Raw genomic sequence first — 16634 nt, 5'->3', positions numbered from 1 at the left:
AGAGAATCACTTGAACTTGGGAAGCGGAGGTTGCAGTGAGCCAAGATCATGCCACTGTACTTCCGCCTGGACAACAGAGAGAGACTCTATCTCAAAAAAGAAAGAAAGAAAGAAAAAGAAAAATTCCAGGAGATCCATTCCTAGGTATATACCCAAGAGAATTAAAAACATAAAAATAGATGTTCACACAAAAACTTGTACATGGGCTCATACCTGTAATTTCAGCACTCTGGGAGGCCAAAGCAGGAGGATCATTTGAGGCCAGGAGTTCAAGACCAGCCTAGGCAACATAGTGAGACCCTGTCTCTGCAAAATGCATGAATGTTTGTAGCAGTATTCTTCATAATCCCTGAAAAGTGGAAACAACCCGATTGTTTGTCAACTGATGATGAATGGGTAGACCATACACAGAGCATCCAGGCTGGGCGCAGTGGCTCATGCCTGCAACCCTAGCACTTTGGGAAGCTGTGGTGGACAGATCACTTGAGCTCAGGAATTCAAGACCGGCCTGAGCAACATAGTGAGACCTTGTCTATAAAAAAGTTTTTAAATGTTTAAAAAAAAAAAATGCAGAGTATCCATACAAAGGAATATTATTCAGCCATAAAAAGGAATGAAGTACTGATACATGCTACAACATGGATGAACCTTGAAAACAGGCTAGGTGAAATAAGCCAGACACAAAAGTCTACATATTGTATGACTCCATTTATATGAAACACCTAGAATAGGCAAATCTATAGAGACATAAAGTAGATTAATGGTTGCCAGGCTCTGGGAGTTAAGAGAGAATGGGAAATGACTGCCAACGTGTATGGGGTTTCTACTTGAGGTGATGAAGATATTCTAAAATTAGATAGATAGTGGGGATAGTTGCACAACCTTTTTTTTTTTTTCCTTTTGAGACGGAGTCTTGCTCTGTTGCCAGGCGCAATCTTAGCTCACTGCAATCTCTGCCTCCTGGATTCAAGCAATTCTCCTGCCTCACCCTCTGAAGTAGCTGGGATTACAGGCACGCACCACCACACCCAACTGATTTTTTGTAATTTAGTAGAGACAGGGTTTCACCATGTTGGCCAGGATGGTCTTGATCTCCTGACCTCGTGATATGTCCGCCTTGGGCTCCCAGAGTGCTGGGATTATAGGCATGAGCCACCGTGCCCGGCCACAACCTTTTGAATATACTGAAAAACATTACATTTTACACTTTGAAGGGTGAATTTTATGGTAAATTATATCTCAGTAGAAAAAAAATCCAGGAAACTGTATATAGTCAGCCCTCCGTATTTGTGGGTTCCACATTCATGGATTCTAAACTAATAATACAATAATAAAAATAGAAATAAAAAACAATATGCTATATAGCAGCTATTTTCAATAGCATTTACATTATATTAGGTATTATGAGTAATCCAGAGATGATTTAAAGTGTATGTGAAGATATGCATAGGTTACATGCAATACTACACCATATTATATAAGGGACTTGAGCATCGGTGGTGTTCACTGGGAGTGCTAGAACCAACCCTCATGGATACCAAGAGATAACTGTATTCAAAACTAATGAAACCAGTGGAAGAGAAGTTTCAATAAGAATGAAAACACAGCAGGGCTGTCAAGGAAACTAGGGAGGAAGGAAAGACTACTGGATTTGGGTATTAGAAGATAAAATATTAAAATAAAACATCATTCCATATCAGCATGCAGTCCACAGACTACTCCTAAAAGTTCTGAGACCTCTTTAAGGAATCTCTTTGGGGTAAAAATTATTTTCATGATACTACTAAGATGTATTTGTCTTTTCACTATGTTGACACTTGCACTGATGTTGCAAAATGGTGGTGAAACTGCTGGCGCCTTATCACGAAGCAAGACATTGGCACCAAACTGTACTGGTGATCGCTGCATTCTTTACTGCCATGCACTCACAATCAAAACAGCCAGTTTCACTTAAGAATCCTTGATGAAGTGGTAAATTTTTTCTGGTTTTTTTTTTTTGAGTCAGGGTCTCACCCAGGCTGGAGTGGCGTGGGGCCATCACAGCTCACTGCCACCTCAACTTCCTGGGCTCAGGTGATCCTACCACAGACTCCTGAATAGCTGAGGCTACAGGTGTGCACCACCACACCTGGCTAATTTTTTTTTTTTTTTTTTTAAGAGTTGGGGTTTCACCCTGTTGCCCAGGCTACATATTGTTAATTTTATCAAATGTCAGTCCTTGAATAAATCTTTTTCTTGTTTTAAACTGGTATACACCACCACAACCAGCTAATTTTTGTATTTTTAGTAGAGACGGGGTTTCACCATGTTGGCCAGGCTAGTCTGGAACTCCTGACCTCAAGTGATCCACCCGTCTTGGCCTCCCAAAGTGCTGGGAGGCATGGGTCACCATGCCTGGTCCTGAGTACATCTTTTTAACCTTATTTGAAGAAACAGGAAATATGCATTAACCACTTCTGCTGCACACTGGTAGAGTACAGTGGTTGTCACAAGGAAAAGCATTTGGATGATTATTTGAGTTGCGTATTGATTTAGCAGCTTCTTTTTTCACTGACCACCATTTTTACTTGAAAGAATGATGGACAAACTATGGTTTTATTTAGATTTAGGCATCTGGCAGACAGTCTCTTGAAACTGTATGAAGTGAGCCTGTCACTTCAAGGTAAACAAATAACAGTATTTGTAGCCAGTGATAAAATCTACACTTTCAAGTAAAAATTAGAATTTTGGAAAACTTGTATCCACTCCCATGAACTTGACCACTTGCCCGTATATATGGACTTTTCTGCTGAAATCAATGGTGAAATTTAAGGAATATGATTTTTTGATATGTATTCTAATGAAATCTGTCAGTATTTAGAAGATCTGCCTAACAACAGTGAACCAGTATTTTCCAGTGACCCATGTGTGATGTTACAAAGTCATGCATAGTACAATATCCATTCAAAGCGCAAGAGAAGCCAATGGATTTTATTATAACAAAAGTTCCTAACTGTTAAGAAACTACTACTTGTCAAGTTTTGATGCAGTGCTAAAGAATGTCCAAAATTATCTGAAAATGCAGATACTTTCTCTGTCTGTGTAAAGCCAGATTTTCTTCGTATTATTTTAACCAAACTAACGTATTACAACAGATTAAATGCAGAAGCAGATTTGAGAATCCAGCCATCTTCTATTAAGTCAGACAGAGGCCATAAATTTATGAAAATGTAAAACAATGCCATTCTTCTCATTAGATGGCTTTATTTCTTTGATTGTGTTGGGAAATATAGTGGTTTTCATTTAAAGTGTGTTATTTATATTAATGTGTAGTAGTTTTGCTGTTAATATTTTTACTGAATTAATCATATCTTTTACTTTTTTTTAGTTTTATTTTCTTTTTTTTTTTTTGATATGGAGTCTCGCTCTGTTGCCTAGTCTGGAGCACAGTGGTGTGATCTCAGCTCACTGCAACCCCCACCTCCTGGGTTCAAGCGATTCTTCTGCCTCAGTCTCCCAAGTAGCTGGGATCACAGGCGCCTGCCACCATATCTGGCTGATTTTTATCTTTTTAGTAGAGACACGGTTTCACCATATTGGCCGGGCTGGTCTCAAACTCCTGACCTCAAGTGACCCACCCACCTCGGCCTCTCAAAGTGTTGGGATTACAGGTGTGAGCCACCACACCTGGCCTTTAGTCTTATTTTCTAACACAGTAGACATTGATATGTAGTTCCCACATTAACAAAAGTTGTTTGGGGTGCTCAATTTATTTTAATTTTTATTTTTTGAGACAGAGTCTCAAAAAAAAACCCAACTTTGTTGCCCAGGCAGGAGTGCAGTGGCATCATCATAGCTCATTGTCGCTTCTGTCTCCCCAGACTCAGGTGATCCTCCTGCCTCAGCCTCTCAAGTAGCTGGGACTACAGGCATGCGCCACCCACCCCACCCAGCTATTTTTTTTTTTTTTTTTTTTGTAGAGACAGAGTCTTGCTATATTGCCCAGGCTGGTCTCAAACTCCTGGGTTCAAGTGATTCTCCCGTCTCAGCCTCCCAAAGCGCTGGGATTACAGGCATGAGCCACCACTCCCAACCAGATTTACCAGACTTAATGGAAACAGCCCATTTCTGTTTCTTCAGATGAAACCTCACAACTTTAGGATTAATAAGTAATCTCAACAACTATTGTTCAGGAAATAAGAAAACGTTCCCGCTAGAAATGCAGGTTGTGATAGATCTGGTCCCTGACACAAACAGCACTTGGAACTGAGTGAAGTCCAGAGACTGAAGAATACAGTTCTATCCACTCCCTGTGCTTGACTGCAACCCGTGAAGAGGGCTTGTGCAAATTAAATGTATCCCAGCAGCTGCTTGAAAGACCACAGCATTTTGAATGTCCCTAGCATTAGGGCTTATAGAGCTCCCATTCTAGTAGAAGAGCCTCAGGTTGGGAGTGTACTAAACGTCATCATCCTTCATCTGCTAATAAGTTTCTGAAGGCCCTGCTTTAAACCAACAATCAAAAAGAAGGAACAGTTACAGAGCTGCCAAACAAGTTCTTACAAACCTCTGGTTTTTTACAAACCCATCTGGTGCTGATAAAGGCAAGGCATCAACCCCAATCTCCAAGCTGAGAATTTTATCCTCAGGACTGAGTACTGCGACCTGCATTCGGATGTTAGTGGGGCTGTCAAAACCGTGTGTCGTGCTGTTAAAAGTGGAGGTCCTTCCCACTCAGCCCCACAGAAGCCAACTCTGATGAGTGGGAGGGTGAGCAGGAGGGGCTTCGGTCATTTTTCATAGATTCTTCAGGTAACTGTAGCCACCATATTAAGCATTGGCTCCCACAAAAAAGCATTAAGGCTCAGAAACCTCTTGTAGGGTCACACCCTCCCTAAAAACAGCACATGCCTGAAGTGGTGGCTGGGCAGCCAGGCTCCAAAGCCTGCTGAGCTGAGCGGCAGCCAAGAGTAAGGTTTGGTGTTTACATACTCAAAATCAGCCTGGGTTGTCACAGCAACTCACCCCAGCACAGTTCTCCCTTCTCCACGGCGGCTTCCTTCCAGGCTTTGCTGTTCTCTGTTACCGTCTTAATGTTCCTGGTAACCTGGCCTGCTGCATTCTTTTTATTTTTCTCCCAGTTCCTCCACCTTCTTGTCATGTGTTTGCTAGTGTGCAATACTTCACCTGTTTGGAACTCAACAACGTCCCCTCCCGCAAAACGCACCTGAAAGCAAGAAATAGCACACAAGACCTCTAAGTGGCCAGAACAGATGTTACCAGGCCTGTGCACTAAGTCCATAAGGAAAGCACCCAAGCCCCCTGCTTTTGTCTTAAATCTTTTTTCTACACCTTTAAAATAAGATTATGGTTTCTAAGGCCTGCAGTAAATTAGGGGTAGGGAGAGAAATTATTGCCAAGCACCCTGGAAGCTCAGGAGGTGACTTAATCCCAGAGTAGCAAGGAAAGGGACAGACAGGCTATAAGAAGTGGACACAAGAACTCAGAACTCAGGACAGTGTAGACCTTATTAGAGTCAGGCAGACAATTTCATATACCTCAGAACGTAATAAAGCGATCATGACTTTACTGTGGAATAGCTATGATCCAGACACCTAGAAAATGTTAAACTAGATTCAAGTTAAAGAGGCAGAGTAGTATGTGTAGTGTTTTTTTAATTTCGAGCATTCCAAATGGTTAAGGGTTTTTTTTTTTTTTTTTTTTTTTTTTTTTTTTTGAGACGGAGTCTCGCTCTGTCGCCCAGGCTGGAGTGCAGTGGCTGGATCTCAGCTCACTGCAAGCTCCGCCTCCCGGGTTTACGCCATTCTCCTGCCTCAGCCTCCTGAGTAGCTGGGACTACAGGCACCCGCCACCTCGCCCGGCTAGTTTTTTGTATTTTTAGTAGAGACGGGGTTTCACCGTGTTAGCCAGGATGGTCTCGAACTCCTGACCTCGTGATCCACCCGTCTCGGCCTCCCAAAGTGCTGGGATTACAGGCTTGAGCCACCGCGCCCGGCCTGGTTAAGGGTTTTCATGCTTATCTTTAATAAACTTAGACATCTAGAACTTATGAGTGCTCTAGATAATTATCTACTCTTTTATATTTTTATTTATACCCCATTTATTTAAAAAAAGTAAAAATAAAGCAAAAGATTGAAGACATATTGACTTTTAGTCTATATACTGTCTAGTTCTTGGCTCTAGTTCTTAGCAATATTTGCTGCTAACCTGGTGTTCTATCTCTGCCAAATTTCTGCCCGTGTGAAATGTATGAGACTTGATCCTATTTCCTTGCTCATTCATCTGCCTGAAAGGATCATAGACGTCTCCACCTCCCTTGAGCTAGTGATCCTATATCCCATCATCTCACTCAGCTAGAAAATGAACCATCACATGCCACCTCCTCCCAGTTACGTGCTCCATAAACAGAATACCTGGCATATAGCAAGCATTTACTAAACACTTGGTGAATGAACACATGAGCCGGTAATCCACAAGATATCGGTAGAATTAACTACAGTTGACCCTTGAACAGCACAGGGCCTATGGGAGCCCACCGCTTGTACAGTCAAAAATCCTCATAAAACTTTATTTATTTATTTATTTATTTTGAGACAGAAAAAAAATTGCCCAAGCTGGAGTGCGATGGCGTGATCTCAGCTCACTGCCACCTCTGCCTCCCAGGTTCAAGCAATTCTCCTGCCTCAGCTTCCCAAGTAGCTGGGATTACAGGCACCTGCCACCATGCCTGACTAATTTTTGTATTTTTACTAGAGACAGGGCTTCACCATGTTGGCCAGGCTCGTCTCAAACTCCTGACCTCAGGTGACCCACCCTCCTCAGCCTCCCGAAGTAGGGGATTACAGGTGTGAGCACCCAGCCCACACGTATAACGTTTTATTTATTTATTTATTTTTTTGAGACAGAGTCTCGCTCTGTCACCAGGCTGGAGTGCAGTGGCTCAATCTCAGCTCACTGCAACCTCCGCCTCCCGGGGTGAAGCGATTCCCCTGCCTCAGCCTCCTGAGTACCTGGGACTACAGATGCGCACCACCACGCCCAGCTAATTTTTTGTATTTTAGTAGAGACAAAATGTCACCGTGTTAGGCAGGATGGTCTCAATCTCCTGACCTCGTGATCCGCCTGCTTCGGCCTCCCAAAGTGCTGGGATTACAGGCATGAGCCACTGCGCCCGGCCACATAAAACTTGTGACTCTCCAAAAACTTAGCTACTAATAGAAGACTTACTAATAGCATAAACAAGTTGGTTAATGTGTATTTTGTATGTCATTTGTATTATATATGTATTTCTTACCCAAGTAACCTATAGAAAAGAAAATGTTATTAAGAAAATCATAAGCAAGGGAAAATATGTTTACTCTTCATTCAGTGGAAGTGGATCAGCATAAAGGTCTTCCTCCTCATGATCTTCAGGTTGAGCAGGCAAGGATGAGGAGAAAGGAAGGGTTGCCATCTCAGCAGTGGCAGAGGCAGAAGGAAGTCTAAGGGGACCCATGCTGTTCAAAATTGTGTTGATCAAGGGTCAACTATACTTGCATGAAGCTATAAATTTAATTAAGAGCCTAGCCCATTATGGGAACAGCAATAAAAAAAAAAAAAAAAACACCAGTTTGGGAACAGCAATTAAAAAAAAAGACACCAGTTAGCCAGGCGTGATGGCTCACGCACATAATCCTAGCACTTTGGGAGGCCGAGGCAGGTGGATCACCTGAGGTCAGGTGTTCGAGACCAGCCTGGCCAACATAGTGAAACACCGTCTCTACTAAGAATACAAAAAATTAGCTGGGCATGGTAATGGGCACCTGTAATCCCAGCTACTTGGGAGGCCAAAGCAGGAGGATCGCTTGAACCCAGGGGCTGGAGGTTGTAGTGAGCCAAGATCGCGCCATTGCACTCCAGCCTGGGTAAAAACAGCTAAACTCCATCTCAAAAAAAAAACACCAGTTGATCCTGGCACCAAGAAGATCAAATGGTGGATATGCTGTTATGTGGGAAAAGTAGGACACACATCAGTACAGTTTGTTTGTTTTGAGACAGAGTCTCGCTCTGTCGCCCAGGCTGGAGTGCAGTGGCGTCATCTCCGCCTCCTGGGTTCACGCCTTTCTTCTGCCTCAGCCTCCCAAGTAGCTGGGACTGTAAGTGCCCACCACCACGCCCGGCTAATATTGTTTTGGGTTTTTTTGTTTTTTGTGTGTGCTTTTTTTTTTTTTTTTGTATTTTTAGTAGAGACAGGGTTTCACCGGGATGGTCTCGATCTCCTGACCTCGTGATCCACCCATCTCGCCCTCCCATAGTGCTGGGATTACAGGCATGAGCCACCACGCCCAGACTTTTTTTTCTTTAATGTATGGGGGAATAATTACTAGAAGGACAGAAACCAACGTATAATATGATTGTGCATTTACTTATTTAACAAATAATTGAGCAATTTATTTCTGTATGATACTATTCTAAGCATTTTAGAGTTAACCAAACTCATAGTAAACTGTATTGCCAATGATAAAACTGCACTTACATAATTTTAAAGCAAGAATCGCAGCAGTTCATCAGGCACAGTGGCTCATGCCTGTAATCCCAACACTTTGGGAGACCAAGGCAGGAGGATTTCTTGAGCCCAGGAGTTCAAGGCCAGCCTGGGCAACATAGTGAGACCTCATGTCCACAAAAATACAAAACAGCCAGGCATGGTGGAAAGCACCTGTGGTCCCAGCTACTCAGGAGGCTGAAGTTAGAGGATCACTTGAGCCCGGGAGGTTAAGGCTGCAGTGAGCTATGATCGTGCCACTGCACTCCAGCCTGGGTGACAGAGCAGTACCCTGTCTCAAAATAAATAAAAATAAAAGCAAGAATTGCAGAAAGTATAAACCATGACCAACTCAAGAGAATAATCAATGAAAGAATAGGCAGAATGTCTTTCCAAAAAGCAGTTGGGAGATTCCCATCCTCCACATATGCACTAGTGCAGTGGGAATGTTGCCAGGCGTGGCAGCCAGACCTCTAGATAGAACACTGAAGGTGAGTCTGCAGTAAAGCCACGGAATATGCTAATTTTAGTTTAGGAATACCAAATATTATTGACCGCTTTTAATTCAATAAGCAACCCTTGGCCATGTATAGTCAGTTCATGACCCATCAGGAGATCCTGTGGTCCATTCATGGCCTTTGGACTATACTCTGAACCATGGCTTTAGAAGATATTTTTCCAGTATACTTAAATGAATTTTATAACTTGGTTGATGCCCAGATTACAGACTGTGAGGAGTATCTCCATATATCTTGTAACTGCTATATGCAGTCAGCAATTCCAGTATTTAGCCTGATACTAATTTATATTTGTCCTCATAATCTGATAACACTGTGCTAGCAAGATTACAAAGTGTAAATGAGTGTTTCTGGAGCATAGATGGGTACCCTCAAATCTCTGTATCTTGTTTTTTAATAGAGACGGGTTTCGCTATGTTGCTCAGGCTGGTGTCCAACTCCTCGGCTCAAGCAATCCCCTTGCCTCAGCCTCCCAGAGTGCTGGGATTACACGTGGGAGCCACCATGCCTAGCTTCCTTGTGTCATTTTTTTTTAATTCAAGTAAGAGAAAATGTCTGGCAATAGTTCATAAGCTATAAATGAAACCTAGTCTTAGGACCCAGCTTTATATTGCCTCAATCAAATATTAATATCTTCAGTTCAAAATTTCCGTTTACAAAAAAACTTTTGGTTCTTGGGGATACTGTTATTGCCTTCTCTGTTGCCATCCATATAATGTATGGTGGTTTTTTTTTTTTTCTGTCTCTCCCTCTGGGCTGCGTTTCATGCCAGATAAACTTCCAAACCAAATTGGGATGGCACCAGGCACAAATAACACCCTTCTTATCTTTTTCTCCATCTAGGTTACCCCTTTGCTTTGTTTTATCGACATTACCTTTTCTACAAGGAGAGCTACCTCATCCACCTCTACCATACCTTTACAGGCCTCTCAATTGCTTATTTTAACTTTGGTGAGTAAACTAAGTTAGTAGTGACACTGCAATTAGAGGGAACCTGGAAGGAACAGACTTGAATGGAATTTCCTTGAGAGAATCTAATAGGTAGGGAAGTTATAATGCTCCTGCTTGCAAAGAGGGTTGTATGGACAGGAACACAGCTTAACTTTTCCTTTTTGTCTTTTGTGTACATTCCTCTGTCAGATAAAAACATTTTGAGGGTGGTTACCCTTGCCAGACGCCATCAACAAAGAATCCTCAGTTTCTCTCTGCTGTGGATGTAACTGAATGAGCCAGGCAATCTCCACTTAGATTCATTCTTCACTTCAGACATTCAAAAATACAGTAACAGGCTGGGCGTGGTGGCACTTGCCCAGGAATTCCAGGCTGCAGTGAGCTATGATTGAGCTACTGCACTCAAGCCTGGACAACAGAGCAAGTCTCATCTCTAAAAATACAAACAAAAAAAGAAAAGAAATACAATAACACCCTAATAATCCTTTTTATTTATACAACTAATTTCCATCCTCTCCTCCAAAACATGAGGTTATTCTAAAAAAAGATCCTGATGCCAGTGTTTTTTCTTTATATATTATATTGTGATTGGAAGTCTCAGGACGGGTGGGAGTATAAAAACCAGGCTATATTCTCTCTTCTTGCATCCAGGAAACCAGCTCTACCACTCCCTGCTATGTATTGTGCTTCAGTTCCTCATCCTTCGACTAATGGGCCGTACCATCACTGCCGTCCTCACTACCTTTTGCTTCCAGATGGTAAACGTCTTTCCCTTAGCAGCTCAGGCTACAGCTGACACCAGTTCAGGGGACAGGGGCAGGCAGGAGACTGTGGCATCGAAATTAGCAGACCTAATTTCTAACGCCACTCACAGCACTTAGCAGTATGACTGCAGGCAGGTGGCTTATCACAGGCCCCAAGTGTTCCATCCACAGAGTGTAATGGTAACTCTTTGCTTGCCTCAAGGAAGGGCTTCCAGCTAACCCTTTGCATACTGTACCATTAGGCTCTTTGGTTTAGCCCACTATCCAGGAGGAGAGTCACTTCAAGGCAAGACAGAAAAGCAACTTAGAATGAGTTAAAGAACCTAAGCCTAGGCCAGGCACAGTGGCTCACACCTGTAATTCCAGCACCTCGGGAGACCAAGGCAGGCAGATTACTTGAGCCCAGAAGTTTGAGACTAACCCGGGCAACATGGTGAAACCCCCTCTCTACAAAAAAAAATATAAAAATTAGCCCTCCAGCCTGGGCAACGTGGTGAAACAAAAATAATTAAAAATTAGCCGGGTGAGGTGGCATGCACCTGTGGCCCCAGCATCTAAATTCTCATCGCAGTTTAGCCCTCATTTTGCCGAGAAGTCGTGAGCAACACTCTTCCCATTATAGGTTTTCAGCACCTCCATTTGTAGGAATTTATTAAGGCTTTTAATGATGGGATGAGGAGAAAGGAAAAAGGAAAGAGAACATTGAATTTCAGAGCAGGGAGAAGAAATAGTAGTGATGCTGGAATACATACTTCTGCCTCTCCTAGGCCTACCTTCTGGCTGGATATTATTACACAGCCACCGGAAACTACGATATCAAGTGGACAATGCCACATTGTGTTCTGACTTTGAAGCTGATTGGTGAGTGATGGTCACTGCCTGCCTTCCTTACATGTAGGTCCCTCCCCCAACTCGCTAAAAACTTCCTGGGCACCCCCCCGCCATACACTTCTGGCTGCACTCAGTCTACAGGCCACATCCTCAGTGTCCTCTCCCATCACCCTACCCACCCGTTCTCTCTCTGCTCAGGTTTGGCTGTTGACTACTTTGACGGAGGGAAAGATCAGGTAAGTACCCATTCATCAGCAGAGAGGTTCAAGACTTAATGAAAGGGAAGAAAAAGGTTGTTAACAAAGACTGAACCCAAATTCCAGAGCAGAGCCTCTCCCTCATTCCCCAGCCTGTGCAATCTCCCTTTCAGATAGCACTGAGCAAGGGTCAACAAATCTAATTTGCCCAGGATCCAGCTCTTGTACAAAGTCCAGAGATCAATGCCAGCAAGGCATTTGCTAAAGCAGCAACAGCCAGCTATGCACACACGTACGCATTTCCACAAGAAGCAACTATTTGTCATCCCCCAAAGAGAAGGCTATTTGAAGAACCCCAGTCAGTGGGGCACACGGGTGGGGAACACTCAAACTGGCTCTTGTGGGGAGATTCAAGGCTATCCTGAACCATGCATTCTCTTCTTGGCATAGAATTCCTTGTCCTCTGAGCAACAGAAATATGCCATACGGGGTGTTCCTTCCCTGCTGGAAGTTGCTGGTTTCTCCTACTTCTATGGGGCCTTCTTGGTAGGGCCCCAATTCTCAATGAATCACTACATGAAGCTGGTGCAGGGAGAGCTGACTGACATACCAGGAAAGATACCAAACAGGTAATCGCCCCTCTTGGTCCAGATGTTCATTAGGTATTGCACTCACTCTGAAGTGACTCTTCTGAAAGCTGCATTCTTCAGCATGACCCTGGCATAGAGACCTGGGTCATGCAGGCCCTGGACTGTTGTAATGGGCACTCTGTGCCAGGAGTGGGCCTTTTTTAGTTTAGGGTTCTTCCAGCTATCCATTCTGACACTGGTACGAACATAAAAATCCACTTTTATGCCACAGGATTTTGTCTGAACCAGTCACATTTCTGCCTTTAAAGCCTATTTTCACATACATATGAAATACATTTATGATTGATAGGTAGGTAGGTAGGTAGGTAGGTAGGTAGGTAGGGAAAGACTGGGCACAGTGGTTTCACCTCTGTAATCCCAGCACTTTGGGAGGCTGAGGTGGGAGGATCACTTGAGCCCAGGAGTTCTAGACCAGCCTGGCAACATAGACTCTGTCTCTACAAAAAAATACAAAAATTAGCAGGCATAGTGGCATGCGTCTGTAGTCTCAGCTATTTAGGAGGCCGAAGTGGGAAGATTGCTTGAGCCCAGGGGAGGTGGGTCATGGCTGCAGTGAGCTTTGATCACACCACTGCACTCCATTCTGGGCGACATAGCCAAATCCTGTCTCAAAAATACTTACTTATCAGTAGGAAATGTAGGAGGGCACAGTGACTCATGCCTGTAATCCTAACACTCTGGGAGGCCAAAGCAGGAGGGTCACTGGAGGCCAGGAGTTCAAGCCCAGCCTGGGCAACGTAGTGAGACCCCCATCTCTAAAAAAAAAAATTATCCAGGCAAGGTGGTACATGCCTATAGTCCTAGCTACTCAGGTGGCCAAGGCAAGAGGATCACTTGAGCCCAGGAGTTCAAAGCCACAGTGAGCAATGACTGTGCGTCTGTACTCTAGCCTGAGTGGCAGAGCAAGACCCTGTCTCTAGAAAATAAAAATTTAAAAGGTGAAAAAAAAAAAGTTTAATTGCCAAAAGAATTCCTTCACTGAGAACTTGTCCATCCTGTGTTTCAGCATCAGTTCAACCAAGAAATGAAGGAGCAGATTCAAAGTGGTTATTTTTATTATCTTACCTCCACTGGGTTTTCAGTCCCAATGGAAATTGTGAAACCTGGCAAGACCTTGAGATCAGTAGCATCCCTGAGGGGTAAACACAAGACTGGTCCACTGTCTGCTGCCCTGACCTTCCCACAACTCTTAGAGGTTTGCAGTCCCCATTCCTCATAGCCAGCCATAGAAATCTTTCCCCGAAACAGGAAACGCTTTGGGCAGCAGGGCTTCTCATCCCATTCCAGGTAGACAACCACACCCCTAAAAACTCCTCTCCATAACTGAAGGTCAGAGGGTGAAGGGAATAGTCTGTGCTCTCTGTGACCAGGAACTTCACTCGTTCCTTTCCAGCACCATTCCTGCTCTCAAGCGCCTGAGTCTGGGCCTTTTCTACCTAGTGGGCTACACACTGCTCAGCCCCCACATCACAGAAGACTATCTCCTCACTGAAGACTATGACGTGAGTGTCTACTAAAGCAGCAGCAGCATGACTGCACCAGAGCTAGAAAATGGACAGGCAAGGATCCCTACAGATAGTAGAGAAGTAGGAAATATCATCTACAAATGCTCTAGATCTGTGAGTTGGTGTCAGTGCCAGCCGGGCTGGGACACGTTCATTGGCCAGCACTGAACGACCTTCGTGGGCTCAGGGTTGTGCCAGCTGCACATTTAGCACCCCTTGCCTTCTTTAGGAGCCACTCCTAGCTTGCCTTATCACATCCACGTGACCCCTCAGAGCACAGCAGCTTCTGATTCTCCAGCCTATTTTCTTCTCTTGCCTGATAAATTTGGGCGCTTCTAGGGAATTCAGAAACCAAGGGAAGCGGGGAAGTGCTGGCTTTTGCTCCTGCCCAGCTGAAAAACTTGAAAACAGTTCAGTAATTCTGGGCAGGTTTCTCTCCTTAAATTTAAATCCAATATGGGCCCCTCCATACTTAACATTCCAAATGCTCATTCCAAAAACTTTGCCAACGAAGGCAAACAGTAGAGAAGTTAAACACAGTGCTGCCCTTGGGGCTCTCCAAGGGAAAGGTGAATGAAGATTCTCCAGGCCCTCTGCTTATTCCTCTCTGCCTGTTGTGAAGGCAATCAGGCCAGACTATTGGGGACATCTGGCAGCAGGCCTTAGGCAGGTATGAAGTAGCCAGCCACAAGTGTGAAAAGGAAGAGTGCTAAGAGAAACTGTCTAGTCATGCCATATCCTTAATGCACCGTACTTTCTTCTCTCAAGAACCACCCCTTCTGGTTCCGCTGCATGTACATGCTGATCTGGGGCAAGTTTGTGCTGTACAAATACGTCACCTGTTGGCTGGTCACAGTAAGTAGAAAAGTTGAAACAGAGTCCTATTTAGATGAGCCATGGAGGCCAGTGTGGGGGGTGGCAAGAGCCCTAACTGAGCTATTCCCTCTCAGGAAGGAGTATGCATTTTGACGGGCCTGGGCTTCAATGGCTTTGAAGAAAAGGGCAAGGCAAAGTGGGATGCCTGTGCCAACATGAAGGTGTGGCTCTTTGAAACAAACCCCCGCTTCACTGGCACCATTGCCTCATTCAACATCAACACCAACGCCTGGGTGGCCCGGTGAGCTGCTGGTGGGGAGCCTGGACCCTGGTTCCTTCCTTCCACTGTCTTCCCAGATTGGAGGGCAGGGGTGTACCATGTTCACCCTTATGCGTCTTTCCCACCTGGGCAGAACCCCCTGTCACTCACACAGACTTTGATCCCCACCTATACCCCCCCAAAAAAAAACATTCGTCATATTTGAAAAAAAGGCGAGATACAAAAGTGCGTTGAGACCTGGGTGTTACTCCAGCTCTGCCAATGGACTTATGTCCTCCACTGCCCTGTTTATAAACAGCTTGACTTGTTTGTCCCCACCACTAGAGTGTGGGCAGCTTGAGTGTCTGGTTCATCACTGATCTCGGCATCAGCACTCAGTCACTGCTGCTGAACCAAGTGACTCGTGCGCACATGGTCTCCAGCTCCGCCTTGGGTCTGCTTTCCATCTCTAAAATTAATCAGTCAGCACTGCCTCCTGTACCCTCTGGGGGCTACACGTGGGAGCCCACCAGCACTCCACTCCAATCCTCGGGGTGAGGACCCAGAGGCAGGTGGCGGGATGCAAGGACCAGTCAGTTTGAGGGTCGCCCCACCCACCCTTTTCTCCAGCTACTTCTTCAAACGACTCAAGTTCCTTGGAAATAAAGAACTCTCTCAGGGTCTCTCGTTGCTATTCCTGGCCCTCTGGCATGGCCTGCACTCAGGATACCTGGTCTGCTTCCAGATGGAATTCCTCATTGTTATTGTGGAAAGACAGGTAGGCCTCCAGGGTGGGGGTGAAGGGGGATATGAGGGACAAGATGCTGATGAGCTCCTCCTCCCTCCCCAGGCTGCCAGGCTCATTCAACAGAGCCCCACCCTGAGCAACCTGGCTGCCATTACTGCCCTCCAGCCCTTCTACTATTTGGTGCAACAGACCATCCACTGGCTCTTCATGGGTTACTCCATGACTGCCTTCTGCCTCTTCACATGGGACAAATGGCTTAAGGCAAGTGAAGGCCTGCTTATGAGACTGGGAGGGACTCACTGCATCCTTGGGCAGTGAGGGATGTTCCATGCCTGTCTACCTCAGTGGCCTCTCTCTCCACAGGTGTATAAATCCGTCTATTTCCTTGGCCACGTCTTCTTCTTGAGCCTACTATTCATATTGCCTTATGTTCACAAAGCAATGGTGCCAAGGAAAGAGAAGTTAAAGAAGATGGAATAATCCATCTCCCTGGTAAGTAAACACAGCTAAGCTAAAACCACCACCAGGTTACAGAATAGAGCAACAGACTGGAAAAAAAAAATAGTATTAGAAATCTGGGGTGAGGCCGGGTGCGGTGGCTCAAGCCTGTAATCCCAGCACTTTGGGAGGCCGAGACGGGCGGATCATGAGGTCAGGAGATCGAGACCATCCTGGCTAACATGGTGAAACCCCGTCTCTACTAAAAATACAAAAAATTAGCCGGGCGAGGTGGCCGGCGCCTGTGGTCCCAGCTACTCGGGAGGCTGAGGCAGGAGAATGGCATGAACCCGGGAGGCGGAGGTTGCAGTGAGCTGAGATCCAGCCACTGCACTCCAGCCTGGGCGACAGAGCAAGACTCCGTCTCAAAAAA

At 44.9% G+C, this 16634-nt stretch overlaps 1 protein-coding gene across 1 annotated transcript in view; it reads left to right on the top strand.

Moving 5' to 3' along the window:
- Nucleotides 1-16634, top strand: part of LPCAT3 (lysophosphatidylcholine acyltransferase 3) — a 42236-nt gene that overhangs the window by 24707 nt on the left and 895 nt on the right. The window contains exons 2-12 of the mRNA XM_023232487.2: nt 9886-9993; nt 10645-10751; nt 11525-11618; nt 11787-11824; nt 12236-12414; nt 13829-13937; nt 14709-14795; nt 14891-15057; nt 15646-15793; nt 15866-16024; nt 16127-16255. Coding sequence (XP_023088255.1) covers nt 9886-9993; nt 10645-10751; nt 11525-11618; nt 11787-11824; nt 12236-12414; nt 13829-13937; nt 14709-14795; nt 14891-15057; nt 15646-15793; nt 15866-16024; nt 16127-16243 — 1313 coding nt within the window. The 3' untranslated portion in view covers nt 16244-16255. The remainder of the gene's footprint in view (nt 1-9885; nt 9994-10644; nt 10752-11524; nt 11619-11786; nt 11825-12235; nt 12415-13828; nt 13938-14708; nt 14796-14890; nt 15058-15645; nt 15794-15865; nt 16025-16126; nt 16256-16634) is intronic.

The sequence above is a fragment of the Piliocolobus tephrosceles genome, chromosome 10 (assembly GCF_002776525.5).
Source record: "Piliocolobus tephrosceles isolate RC106 chromosome 10, ASM277652v3, whole genome shotgun sequence".
In the NCBI taxonomy this organism is placed as follows: Eukaryota; Metazoa; Chordata; class Mammalia; order Primates; family Cercopithecidae; genus Piliocolobus; species Piliocolobus tephrosceles.
This window is presented reverse-complemented; position numbering and strand designations above follow the sequence as displayed.